Below are 14,801 nucleotides of genomic sequence, written 5' to 3'. Positions count from 1 at the left end.
TATATATATATATATATATATATATATTACATTATCACCTCAAAAGGATGAGGAGACATTTGCTGACGGCCTCACCATGTTGGTAGGGTAGGTAGGTGGGTGGGTGGGTGGGAAGGGTTGGTGGGTGGGTGGGTAGTTGGAAAATAGGTCTGTGATAGGATAGGTCCATAGGAAATACATCCCTAGGGAAATGGGCTCAATGAGGGGAGAGGGTCAGCGGGTAAAATGGGAACCCGGAAGATCTTCTTCCACAGGGATAGTGGTCATTTACAGTCCCAGGCGATGCTGATATGCACGATCATAGGGCTTCACCCGGGAAACTCTACGTACTCGAGCTTGTATATCTTTTTCTTCCTAATATCAGACGATTTTATTCAGTGCAGGAGCGTTGTCAAACTGAAGAGGGTTAGATATGGCTTTCTACAAGAAGTCTCCCTAAACTGTATCAAATCTCTTGAGAGTTGTAAGAATATAAAGGACGTCATCGTAGTGAAGGGTCATACCTGCCATCCATAAATTCAACTTGTTACTCAAGAAATCTGTTTAAACTAGCAAACCTCGCAATTCATTCGTCTATCCATTCAGTTATCCATTTCCCCAATCAGGCAGCCCTCCATTCAGCAACAAATTCAATTATCTCGTGTCCATCAGTCACTCCATCCATTCGTCCACTAATGCAACCATCCTGTTTCGATCTGTCCATTCATTCATCCAACCATCCATCTACCAGTCTTCCTCCCCCACACATCCTCCCCGTTTCCATCTACCCCTCAGTTCGTTCGCTAATTTATATAATCGTCACCCATTCATCTACCCATCCATTAAAGTTATTTAATCACCATCTATTTGCTCATCTACCTAACCATCATCTTCGTCTTCATCCATCCATCTACTCGTTCTAACCACTCACTTATATAATCGTCATCCATTCAGCTATTCACTCATTAACCACTCCACTCACTGACATTACTATTATTATTATTACTATTATTATTATTATTATTGTTGTTGTTGTTATTATTATAATTATTATTGAATTTTGCTTCTTTCAGAGGCTTTTATTCTGGTTGGGAAAAACTTTTCAGAAAAGGGAAGTTAGATACAGCTTTCATCAGTCCCTTCAATATAAAAGACCTTTCCTGAGTTTAATGAAACTACCAGAAAGTAGCAAAGAAAAAAAATACACACCCCTCATTCAGCTATGCAACATATTTTCATTCACACATCCTTTTCCCCTCTATGCATCCATCAATCCGTCCATTAATCATTATTATCCATTCACAAATCCCTAAATTCGTCGATTATTAGCTTTGTCATTCACTCATCCACCCACTCATTCTTCCCTCGCTCACACATCCTCCTCGTCGCTGTCGTTGATGATGCTTCGAACCTGCTCTGAATCCATTTTGGTGAACCTTCGAATCGCGTCGGGAGTGGCTGCGATGGGGCGTAAGGAGTGGTAGACGGCGGTCTGTGAAAGGCCCTTGGTTCTGGCGTGTACTATCCAGCCGGTGGCCAACATGAGGAGGAAGGCAGCAGCACAGTGCCAGCAGAAGATGGCGGTGACTATCATCATCTGGCCGTGATCATTTTCGTCCCATTTCTGGCCCACGGGAGGATACAGGATGAAGCCCACTTGGAAGAACCACGAACCCTGTTGCAAGAAGGTTAGTAATGGAGGAATGGGTAAAAATATAAGTAAGTAGAGGAGTAACTCAGTAAAATATCAATAGGTAAAAAAGAGTATTCTTGGAACCATGTTTCCTGTTGTAAGTGGTAGGTAAGTGAGCTAGTGGGTGAACAGGAGGGTAAAAAGATGAATAGTTACTTTCTTATACAAAGGAGAAAGAACCATAGGCTAGAAACCCGCAAAGTTGTCCTTTCCAAGGAAAAAAAAAAAAAAAAGGCAAATTCAAGATTCCTTTATATCAAAGTGTTTGGACACACTGCGTTTAAAAGACTGAAGGTAGTGGGCAGAGAAAAACTGGGGAAAACAGTTTCAGAGTCGATCAGTTCTATACATGAAGGACTGAGAGTGGCGATTAACTCATGCACTTGAGAGCTGAACAGAATAGGGATGAGAGTTTGCTGGCAAACGAGAGCTCCGTTTCGGCCATAATAGAGAAGGAATGCAAGCAGACAGTTCAAAAGAATAGTGGTCAGTGGAGTACCGACTGAAAAGAAGTAAAAATGCAACAATGCAGCTAGAGAGAGAGAGAAGGAGAAGTTGAAGGGAGTCGTAGGAGAATGCGACTTGGTGAGACGAACAGTCTTTGACTCAGCTCTGTGCAAACAAGGCTGTGTTGGGGGAGAGCCCCCCCCCCCACACACACACATGAGAGTTGTACTCCACACAGGGAAGAATAAGACCCCTGTATAAAGTCAACATCTACACTGGGGTAAAGAAGGCACGAAGTCGGCATAGGACACCTAGTCTCATAGAAGAGGCTTTTGCAGAACAGGTTATGTGATCGTTCCGTGATGGGTTTCAAGATAATGAAACTCCAAGGATGTTGAGAAGACGAAGAGCTGAGTCGTACATTGTTGAATATAAATGGATACACCTGTGGAAAATTTTACTGAATCGAAACGTGCAGGAACTGAGTTTTAAATGCATTAAAAGCAATGAAGATTCCTTTATCCCAGTCAGAAATACAAGCCAAGTCTGAAACTAGTGTACCACAGTCTCATCCCTTGATACAAAAATAACTGCTGGGAAGCGAGTGGAAATGTGAAAGGTGAAGTCATCACTGTATGAGTGGATAGGGTTGTATGTGCAGCTCAGATCACTGATGAATTGCAAGAGAGATGGTGACAGTATGGAACCCTGATGGCCACTGTCATTGATAGCTTTGTAAGAAGGACAGTGCTCGTCTACAACAGCAGCTGCAGAACGACCAGAGAGAAGGCTAGAATTGAAGGCACAGATAGAAGGATAGAAACCGTTAGAGAGCAGTTTGGAAATTAGAGATTTATGCCAGACTCGGTCGAAAGCCTTTGAGATGTCAAATGCGGTGGCAAAGCTTTCGCCAAAGTCCCAAAAGGAGGATGACCAGGAGTTTAAAAAGGTGAGGAGTGGAGCGTCCCTGGCAGAACCAGAAGGTTTTGACTGTTTTTTTTTTTTTTTTTTTTTTTTAACAATTGATTCTAAACTTTAGCAACACAAGATACTGAAGCATTTGGGTGATAGTTTGAGGGCTGGAAACAATCACCCTCCTTCGAGACAGGCTGAATAAGGGCAAACTTTCAGCAAGATGGCAAGGTGCATGATGACAAGAGGAAAGAGTTTGCCTAGAACAATGGGAGGAACCCCATCAGATCCGTGCGCCTTATTAGTGTTGAGGCCAGTGAGGGCAGAAACTGCTACGTTTGTTAGGTAGCCTAAGTGCGAACAAAGACAAGTAAACAGGAGGATATATATACATTACGAAGTTCACTTGGAAGACCCACTTTCCCTGTTGTAAGTGGTTATGGTCCTTTCACCGCAAGAAGTCCGTTCAGGGTGGGGCCCACCTGTTGAATCACCTCTAGCGATGCTGCCAAATCAACCGTAGTACATGCCTCTCTCTCTCTCTCTCTTATTTCCTATCTATGTGCTATTTGAAATTGTTTTTTATATTCTGTATATAGTAAAGGAAGCTATATAGTACACTGAGTATCACTTTTTAGAATTATAACAACGATTTGAATGAATTCTATGACACGTGGCAGTGCTTTTTTCCCATGTTGCCACGCCGTAGAATTGCCAATTTGACCACCAATTATCGGATTATCACCTACCCCCATCCCACCTGTTTCTCTCTCTCTCTCTCTCTCTCTCTCTCTCTCTCTCTCTCTCTCTCTCTCTCTCTCGTCAATATAACAGAAAGTTCTGATGACGAAGAAAATTATGATTAAAGATCAGAGAGAGGATTAGGCCGACAGGGGAAACCTCTTAAAAATAAAACGCGCCTAGACTTTTACCTCATAAGTGGTGTGGAAAAAAAATTGGAAATAAATAATATATATACAATATATATATATATATATATATATATATATATATATATATATATATATATATATATATATATATATATATATATATATATATAGAGAGAGAGAGAGAGAGAGAGAGAGAGAGAGAAACAGGTGTGATGGGGGTAGGTAGTGATAATCCGATAATTGGTGGTCAAATTGGCAACGTCGCACTCGGGGGAATTCCAAATTCTGCCACACCCTGAACGGACTTCTTGCGGTGAAAGGACCATAGTAGGTAAGTAAGTGGATAAAGATGAGTAATTAACTGGATAAGAAATACAGGAGTATATAGATAAGTGGGTAAATATATGTGTAGGCTGAATACACAGTAGGATACAGAATCAAACACGCCCTCTATTTAGGTGGGTGGATGAGTGAGTAATATGTCATGCGGTTGGGTGAGTAAGGAGGTGGTTAAGTGAATAAATGTGACTCACATGATGCAGCCCACATGGAAGACCCACGCAAAATGATGAACAAATAGAAAGGTTAATTAATAAAGAGGTGAAGAAGCACGTAAACAAGGGGTAAGTAAATGAATGGGTGAGTAAGAGAACAGAGAATGAAACTCAGAAGAACCCTGTTGTAAGTGAGTGAATGTGTGAGTTATTATCAAGAATATTGAAATGTGGGACTGTGGGTAGACTGGTGGGAGAATAAATACGATGAATAATGTGAAGGGTGCAGGATAAGCCCTCCATGAAAAAAGATGAATAGGAAGGTGAATAAGTGCCCGGTAAGTAAAAGGATGAATGAGTAGATGGGTGAGTAAAAAGATGAATAGGTAGGTGGGTAAATGAATAAAAGGAATAAGCAGGTGGGTAAGTGGGTAAAAGATGAATAGGTAAGTAGATGAGTGGGTAAAAGGTAAATAGGTAAGCAGGTGAGTGGGTAAGTGATGAATGAGTAGATGGGTAAGTGAGTAAAAAGATGAATAGGTAGGTGGGTAAATGAATAAAAGGAATAAGCAGGTGGGTAAGTGGGTAAAAGATGAATAGGTAAGTAGATGAGTGGGTAAAAGGTAAATAGGTAAGCAGGTGAGTGGGTAAGTGATGAATAGGTGAGTGGGCAAAGGATGAACAGATAGGTAGGTACGTGGTTAAAAAGAATAGGTAGGTGGGTGAGTGGGTAAAATGGTGAATGGGTAAAATGATGAATAGGTTAATGGGTGAGTAGGTAAAAGATGCATAGGTAGGTAGGTGAGTGGGTAAAAAGATGAACAGGCAGGTGGGTAAGTAAAAGATGAATAGGTAGGTGGATAAGAGTAAATTTTGAATAGGTAGGTGGGTGAATGGGTGAGTAATAAGCAAATGGGTGCACCTAACCCTTTCTGCCCAAGAACTTCCTTTTAATATTGTTCTAGCTAACGTCGGATTACTTTATTCAAGAGACACACTCTCTAATGATGGGATTTATTAAGATTAGATCTAAATCTTCAGGTCTGAAAAGTCTCTCCATGGCTGAATAAATCGTCTGAAGATACCAGGAATAGAATAATGAATACGTCCCTTGAGTGAAGAGGTTAAAGGAAAGTAGAGAATATGATGATGATGATGATGATGATGATGATGATGATGATATTTATTAGCGAGGCACTGGATAATAAGGAAACAGAAAGCTTAGATAAATGCCTATCGACTACACAAGGGTCAATAAAACAATCAATATTTACTAGGTTCCAGTCTTTCCCAAGGTCACGACTAGCAACACTCCATTATCCATCCTGTTCCCCAAACTGGGACAGGAGGAACAAATACGAAAGTATTACTCAGATACGGAACCATAGGGGGCTTAACTAAAGTGACGCCCCATGCAGCACTTCGTTAAACACTTTTCGTGAGAGAATCTCTAAACATGACTGACTGACCGGGCCACTCCTACAGATGCTCCCTCATCTGAAAATTTAGTTCATCAATCTGCTCGCAGCGTGACTGGCAAAGAAATCAAGCAAACATTCTCCTAAACTATGTCATGCAATTGTCGATAATGTCTAGGTTCCTATTTCATTTCTTAGTACGAGGAGACTGGAGTAGAAAAGATCTTGCCTAAGATGATCATTGAAAGGACGAAGGCTGCACGAGGGTCGTTTAGGCAATCAGCTACTTATTAAGTCCCTCTGAATACGATCCAGCCCCAGTTGTATTGCCAGTGACCAGGGATTAGGGAGAAACAGTCCAACTGGCCAGGTAATCAAACTCGGAGTCTTCCAGTTGCCAGTTGGGTGTGCTAACCCATACACCACCGGCTGACCCAGAAAACAGGCTGAGGAAGAGAAGACCCAGACCAAACTGACTGCATAATGATGATGACGATAATGCTGCCCCAGGTTAATCTGAAACATGAACACAGTAGATTGCAGAATGAAGTTGCCCTTCTTCTGCAACCCACCATCCTTCATTCCGGGGGCAGGACGGAATTGAGGGACATTCATTCAGCCGGACAGTGGACCCGCCTCGTTAGATCGGTATTACCATTTCTCTCCACCCCAAGTGCGTGATAATGTTGATGGTATACAGTTGTGTAGGGCTTGAGGACCCACCTGCAGAATAATGAAGTAGCTCCTGGCCAGTGCAGGCAAGACACTCTTCCTCAAGTACATCTCTGTCAGCGTGGCCACAATACACCCGCCCACTACCCACACCAGCAGCATGTGCGCCTGCCCATGTAAACCTCTTATTAATGTACAGACACAATCAGTTATTCGTCTATGAATCTAGGATTTAAAATAATAAAACTAGATTGTCTCATTTGATTACTGTTAATGGTCTTCACAAATAAACGGCTGCTATTATATACTTACCTCATTTCTTACACACACACACACACACACACACACACACACACACACACACACACACACACACACACACACACACACACACACACACACACACACACACACACACACACACACACACACACACACACACACACACACCTCATATACCTCTCCACTCCATCCCTCCATCTCATCCTCGGCCTTCCCCTCCCACTCCCTCTCTCCATCTCACTCACATACACTCTCCTCGTTAGTCGCTCGCTCTCCATCCTCTCCACATGGCCAAACCACCTCACTGTATTTCTCTTAACACTTTCTGTCACATCTACATCCACATCACAACGCTCCTTCACTTCCTCATTTGTCAGCCTCTCTCTCTATGTAAATCCACATGCTCCTCTTAGTAACTCAGCTCATTTACACAGCTCCCACTCTGAACTTGTGTTCTTCCAACAAGGTCCAAGCCTCACTTCCATACATTAGAGTTGGTGCACAATACTGCCATGCAGCGACTTTTTACTTCCATGTTCACTTCCCTAGCTCTTTTCACTGCTTTCAAAGAACCAGCAAGCAGACTGTTCAGAGAAGCAGTGACCACTGAAGAAGAGATAGAAAAGAAATAAAGATGCAACAGTGCGGCGAAGAGACAGAGGTTGAAGAGAGCCAGTAAGAGTAGGAGAGTTAATGAGACGAAAAGCCTTTGACTCCACCCTGTTGAGAAGAGCTGTATGTGGGGAGCCTCCCCACATTTAAGAGTTGTACTATATACAGGGGCGAATAAAACCCGTGTATAATGTCAACAACTGTGCAGGGGTAAAGAAGGTACAGAGTTAGCTTATCACACCCAATCTCTTGGATGCAGATTATACAAGCTTGGTACTATGTTCTTTCCAAGATAAATCCCGAGAGAATGAAACCCCAATTATGTTTAAAGATGATACAGGGCTGAGCTGGATATTGTTAAAAATTACAGGGTACTCCTGTGGATGATTCTGTCGGGTTGATTGATGTAAGAACTGTGTTTTAGATGAATTAAAAACAACAAGGTTATTTTTTTTTTTACCCAAATCAGAGATATGAGTCAAGTCAGACATTAGGTGTGCCATAGCCTCATCCCTTGTCTGTTGAAGTAACAGCTGAGATAGGTGCTGTGGGAAGGGAAGGGAAAAGTGAAAGGTGGAGTCATCAGCATACGAGTGGATAGGGTTAGATGAACAGTTTAGAAGGTCATTGATGAATAAAAGGATGAAAGTGGAGATAGGACAGAGCCCTGAGGAACACCACTATTGATTGCTCTAGGAGAAGAACGGTGGCCGTCTACAACAGCAGCTATAAAACGACCAGAAAGGAAGCTAGAGATGAAGGCACAGATAGAAGGATAGGAACCGTAAGAGGGCAGTTTGGAAATTAAAGATTTATACCAGACCCGATCGAAAGCCTTTGAGATGTCAAGTGCAATGGCAAAACTTTCACCATAATACCGATAGGACTCTGACCAGGAGCCTGAAAGGAAGGTGATAAGATTATCAATGAAGCGTCCCTGGTGGAACCCACATTGACGATCAGAAAGAAGGTTGTGATAGGAAAGATGCTTTAAAAGTGCTTTAAAATTCTTTTGTTAAGAACAGACTCGAAAACTTTTGAAAAACAGGATGTTAAAGCAATTGGGCGATAGTCTGAGGGCTGGGAATGGTCACCCATCTTCGGGACCGGCTGAATGAGTTCAAACATCCAGCAAAAAGGAAAGGTACAAGTTAATAGACAAAGACAAAAGAGTATACCTCGGCAGGGTGTAAGCACAGAAGCACAGTTCTTGAAGAACAACACGAGGGACCCCACCAGGCCCATATGCCTTATTAGCACTGAGGCCAGTGATGGCAGAAAATACATCAATTGAAGAAATTTTAATGTCAGCCATGAGGAAGTCAGAAGGGGGGGGAAGAGATAGAGGAACAGCACCGAAAGCATCTAAGGTGGAACAGGAGGAGAAAGTCGGAGCAAAGAGTTCTGCTTTATCAGTAGAAGAAATAGCTACACAGCCATCAGAGTGGAAAAGAGGAGGGAGGGATGATGAGGTAAATTTGTCAGAAAGGTTTTTGGCTTTTTGGCAAGGTGCCAGAGGAGCGGGAAGTATTCGAGTTGGAGAGTTGAGAGCATTTAAGAAGGATGAGATTAGTTTTAGCAGAGTGAAGAACAGGCTTAGCACACTTCCGGGTAGAAACTTAAGAAAGATGAGAATCAGGGGTGGGTTGGTTCCGGTTCCATTTGTACGCCTTCACCTTGTTGTAGACAGCATGACAACAAGCGTGATTAAACCGTTTTTTTTTTTTTTCAAAGGATATGAGAAAGGAATGTATGCATCCATGCATGAGGGAATAACCTCCATAATGCGCAAGGCACACTCAGATGGCTCTCGGCCATGGAAGCAATAATCATTCCATGGAAAATCAAAGATGTACTGCCTGAGGGTCTCCCAATCACCAGCTCCTAAGTACCACAACCGACATTTCTTTGAGGGTCCACCGGCTGTACTGGAACGATAGGGTAAGTTAAGATAATAAGGTTGTGAGCGGAGAAGCCCAATGGAGAGAAATGATTAACAGTGCAAGCAGAAGGATTAGTTGTATGGAAGTGGTCATGTATGTTGAATCTCTCTCCATTGCGGTCAGGGATACGTGTAGGGTGCTGTACAAGCTGCTCTAGGTCATTAAGGATAGAAAATATGTAGGCTTGTTCACCAGGTGGTTCAGTGAAAGGAAAGGAGAGCCAAAGGCGGTGGTGAACATTGAAATTTCCTAGAATGGAGATTTTAGAGAAAGGAGAAGTGGATAGTATGTGTTCCACCATAGAAGTAAGATAGTCGAAGAATGTTGCATAGTCAGTAGAATCAGAAGATAATTAAACAGCACAGTTAGAGAAGGACAGGACAGGCAAAGTCAGAGAGTAGAAAATTCAGAAGAATCAAGTTCAGGAACACGAGAGCAAGATAAGTCGTTGCGTATATATATATGCAACAGCCACCTTTGGCTTTGAAATGAGTACAGAGAAAGTAGGAGGATACAGAGAAGGGTTTGCTATCAATTGTCTCAGACAGCTGAGTCTCAGTTAGGAGAAGGTGAGATCTGGATAAGGAGAGGTGGTGCTCAACAGAGAGAAAGTTAGAGGAAAGGCAGCGAATGTTGCAGATGTAAAGAAGTGAGTCAGACTGTAGTTCTAGGCACCTCGCTAGGTCGTTGCCGGGAAAGGGACAGACGGTATGGACATTTATCCCCCCCCCCCCCAGGGAACTGCGAGGTTTGTTTAAATGACATGATTTTGATTGAATTTTGCATAGGAAGTGTAGAGTGTAATGTGCATGTAGTTTGGTGTTGACAGTTAGAGAAACTTGTATTGGAGAGTATGCTGGCCTACTCTCTGAGTCAGTGAAACACTGAAAAAGTTCAGCAAAGGGGGATGGTCAGGAACTAGTCCCGATGGCTGATGGAAGCTCCAGCTCTCCCTGTCACCAGCTTTCCACCCACCTTAGGAGCACAGCCCTGCTCGACTGGTGCGTATATATATATATATATATATATATATATATATATATATATATATATATATATATATATATATATATATATATATATATATATATATATATCGTTCACCGAGCCATTTGCTACTTTGGCGGACATAAGGGGTGCTGTGGTTGAACCAGTGTCGCATACTAATATGCTTGCACCCAATCGGCTTAAGGCGGGCCGATACACTTGGTTCACAGACTACACACACATCTAAAGCCACTACAATTACACTTACAAGCACTTCTTACCCTTCATACAGTCTCTACCAGACAGCCTAAGCCACTAGGTAGAGATACATTGGCTTGTATAGTCCCTACTTCGGTAGGGATAGGCCGGTCCTGCAGTGGACCTCAACGGCTGATGATGATGATACTGTATATATATATATATATATATATATATATATATATATATATATATATATATAGAGTATAATACACATATATATACATACTTAACATTTATTTATCTATCAATCTATCTCTTCCTATACATACATAAACTATATATATATATATATATATATATATATATATATAAAACCCATTGGAGCCCAGTGTCCAGAATATTGGACAAAGCTGGGAATTTTCAAACCTTAATAAAGTAGGGATCCCCCGGGTAGTGACCTACGAGCTTCGCGGCTATGAGCCGATAGGCGGAGGGCGGCACGCTTAGTGTCCTCCTAGTGCAATGCCTCTCCCAGCAGCTCCGGGTTCCAATGGGATACATAAACTATATATATATATATATATATATATATATATATATATATATATATATATATATATATATATATATATATATACTGTATCTATCTATCTATCTATCTATATATATCCACATTCCATACTTGTATATCCACATCCCTTACCTTTATATCCACATCTCGTATATCAACATCCAGTACCAGTATATCTACATCCCATACATGTATATCCACATGCCATACCTGTATAGCCACATCCCATACCTGAATATCCACATCCCTTATCTGAATATCCACATCTCATACCTGTATATCCACATCCTTACCTGAATATCCACATCCCTTACCTGTATATCTACATCCCATACCTATATATCCAATCCCATAACTGAATATCCACATCCCATACCTGTATATCCACATCCCTTACCTGCATATCCACATCCCATACCTGTATATCCATGGGTGTGCGTCCATGCAGGTGATAAAAGAACAGGATCCCCTCCATGGAGAAGGCCAGGGCGCCACTGATGTAGTCCAGGCCGGGGGGCAGCGGGGCGCGGTAGTGAAGCATTATTTCCACCAGGCCGTTCAGCCCGAAGAAAAAGAACATCGTCATGTGCTGTAGGTTGTTGAGGTGCGTGAATTTACCGTGTTCGAATGCCGTCACGAATTCACCTGTGGAAAATAAGTACTGGTATAAGGAGTCTGTAGCACTGCGGAATATAGTACAGTACCAATATATATATATATATATATATATATATATATATATATATATATATATATATATATATATATATATATATATATATATATATTTATATATATATATATATATATATATATATATATATATATATATATATATATATATATATATATATATATATATATATATATATAATATACCGATAGCTTTGAAAGTTTTCAGTAGAGTGTTGTTAAATAGGTTGGAACCGGTGGCTGAGGGTATTCTGAGGGATGAACAGGCTGGTTTTAGAAAGGGACGTGGTTGCAATGATCAGATCTTTATAGTTAGGCATTTGATGCAGCAAGTTAATGAAATGAGAGTACCGTTAAGTCTTTGTTTTGTTGATTTTGAAAAGGCTTTTGATTGTGTTTCGAGAGAGACTATGGGGAAGATCATGAGACATTATGGAATACCAGAGGAGTTTGTGAGGGTCATTATGAATATGCATGAGGACACATTTTGTAAAGTGATGGTTGATGGTTGTCTGAGTGATTCGTTTGAAGTCAAGTCCGGAGTAATTCAAGGTGGTGTTCTATCGCCTTTACTATTTATATTGGTCATTGATTACATTATGAAACGCGTTGGAACAGAAACCGGTGCAGGTATACTTTGGGGAGAGAACAGGAAACTTTTAGATTTAGATTATGCAGATGATATAGTTTTGATTTGTGATGGGCCAGAAGAGATGCAGACAGTGTTAGACTGTTTGGTGAGTGAAGGTCGCAAGGTGGGTTTGGTTATTAATTGTGGAAAAACTGAAATAATCAATATGAATATGGAAAATGCGCAGGAATGTGTAATTGGAGGTATGGTTGTAAAGCAAGTTGATAGGTTTAAATATTTAGGTACTTATTTAGCCAAGGATGGTTCTTTGAACTTTGAATTCGAGGAAAGGTTAAAGAAGGCTAATCAGGCAATGGGAATGCTTAAAAATATTTGGAATGATAAAAATTTTTCTGTGCATACAAAAATCAAACTTTATAAGGTAATGGTTAGGAGTATCTTAATTTATGGACACGAGTCTTGGTACAGCACAGTGACTATGGAAAATAAATTCTTGGTGTTTGAAAATAAAGCACTTAGAAGAATATTAGGAGTTAAGTGGTGGGAAAGGATACCAAATAGAAGAATTAGAGAAATAACGGGAGTGCAGCCGATCGATGAATATGTTAGATTCTCACGATGGAAGTGGCTAGGACATGTGTATAGGAGACAGGGAATAGTACGAGGTACACCAGGGTGGGTGGCACTTGGTAGGAGAGGTAGAGGAAGGCCAAAAGAGAAGTGGGTGAGGACAATGAGACGGGAAGCTGGAGATGAGTGTTGGGGAGATCTTGAGGAGTTAGCACAAGATAGGATGTGGTGGTGTGAGTTCATCGAGGCCCTATGCATCCCCGAGGGTGCCACAGGAAATGATTGATATATATATATATATATATATATATATGGACAGATTGATAGATAGATAGATAGATATAGATATAGATATTGATAGATAGATAGATGACTGAAATTCATTTATCCTTCGCGAACACCAATGGAGTGGTACCCCTATATTTTCATAATTAGAAAAAGTGTAATACACCTTCACTATTAGAGAACTATACAATACTTTGATAGTTCGAAATAAAAAGTGAACTTCCATCATCACTGGAACAGATCGATGGAGCAGTACAAACGTCTCCACTTGCTGTGCTTGTGAATGGGCTTTTCCAGCCGGGGACGTGGCGGCTTTACTGTCACAGGAGCATGAAAGTGCCTGAAACAACTGAGAGAACATCAGTTTGGTCTCTCACCTAAATTATCCTTTCCTCTGCATACCTTTCTGTTTTTTGCTGTGCCGCTGAGCTAAATCAGATGCTTTGGAATGTGGATTAAAACTGTGAAAGAAGAAATCTGCCATTTCTCCACAAACCTTCCATAACAAAGAGATAGTTGACCTGGTGGTATACATGGGTCTGATTAATTAGGTCGCAGTTATACATGGCTTCACGACGGTTAGGTTAGGCCCGTTAGGTTGGGTCTGGGTGGCACATTTCGTTTGGGAGACTCGCGGACATAGAGCAAACTCTAAATGATCTCTATAACGTGAAGAGATAATCATCATCGTCATCATCATTATCATCCAGCCCTCCCTGACCATCATAGGGTCGGGTGAAATAGGGTCCAGAAAGCCACGAAAGAATTTTACAGAATGAGACACTATCCAACGTTTGTCCAGTTGAATGGGCAGTACTCCCATTCACTCACCACTCATGCTCCCGCAGATCTGGCTCCACCTAGTAGAAAAAAAAAAAAAAACGTACATAGTTACACACTCATATATCCGAAGGAGTTAATCCCACGACCATCAAGTTAAAAAGGAGTGCCAAACACTGGTCATACATTTCACTGCACAAAATTCATCCAGCCAGCTCGATCTATTGTCAGCTCCTTAGCCTCAACAGCTTCCATATCTCTCTTTCTCATACACATGTTGCAGTTAAAACCCGAACTTAGTCAAAACTGGTTTAAACTAGTCAAAACTAATGTAGTAGTGTATAACTAGTATTACCTAGGTATAACTAGTTGCACCTAAGGATGTTGGGGAAATCCCGAAATGTCAAGATTAAGAAAGTTAAACCTAGTTTTAGCTGAACGTTTTAGTCAAAACTGGTTTCAGCAACAGCTTTGTATGACGAAACTAGATGTAACAAATCACCACAGTGAAGAGGTAAAAATAGGCAAAGATTTAAAGTTTGCAAACCTTTAATAATATACGTAATAATAATATACACTGCCAGGATTCTGTACCTTTTTAAAACCGATAATTACACCTTACCTTTAAATTCCACTGGAGCGACTCATGCTAAGTAAAAATATTATGTTGTTAAAAATATTGAGAAAAATAAACTGCATTATGTATTTTTGCATGGCATACTATTGTGACATTTTGTATTACATAACAACTTACGTTTCTTGCATAGGCATATGTTG

At 40.9% G+C, this 14,801-nt stretch overlaps 1 protein-coding gene across 1 annotated transcript in view; it reads right to left on the bottom strand.

Annotated features, from left to right (window-relative positions):
- Nucleotides 1-1,348: 1,348 nt before the first annotated feature.
- The window catches only part of LOC145404910 (transmembrane protein 45B-like), a 19,081-nt gene continuing 5,628 nt past the window's right edge, over nt 1,349-14,801 (bottom strand). Inside the window, exons 2-4 of the mRNA XM_080276414.1 lie at nt 11,523-11,749; nt 6,560-6,676; nt 1,349-1,654 (exon numbers count right to left, since the gene is read on the bottom strand). Coding sequence (XP_080132540.1) covers nt 1,349-1,654; nt 6,560-6,676; nt 11,523-11,749 — 650 coding nt within the window. The remainder of the gene's footprint in view (nt 1,655-6,559; nt 6,677-11,522; nt 11,750-14,801) is intronic.

This window comes from Coenobita brevimanus, chromosome 65 (assembly GCF_032717465.1).
Source record: "Coenobita brevimanus isolate Jiangsu-jjx chromosome 65, ASM3271746v2, whole genome shotgun sequence".
Lineage (NCBI taxonomy): Eukaryota > Metazoa > Arthropoda > Malacostraca > Decapoda > Coenobitidae > Coenobita > Coenobita brevimanus.
Note: the sequence above shows the minus strand (reverse complement) of the source record. Positions and strands in the feature narration are given on the sequence as shown.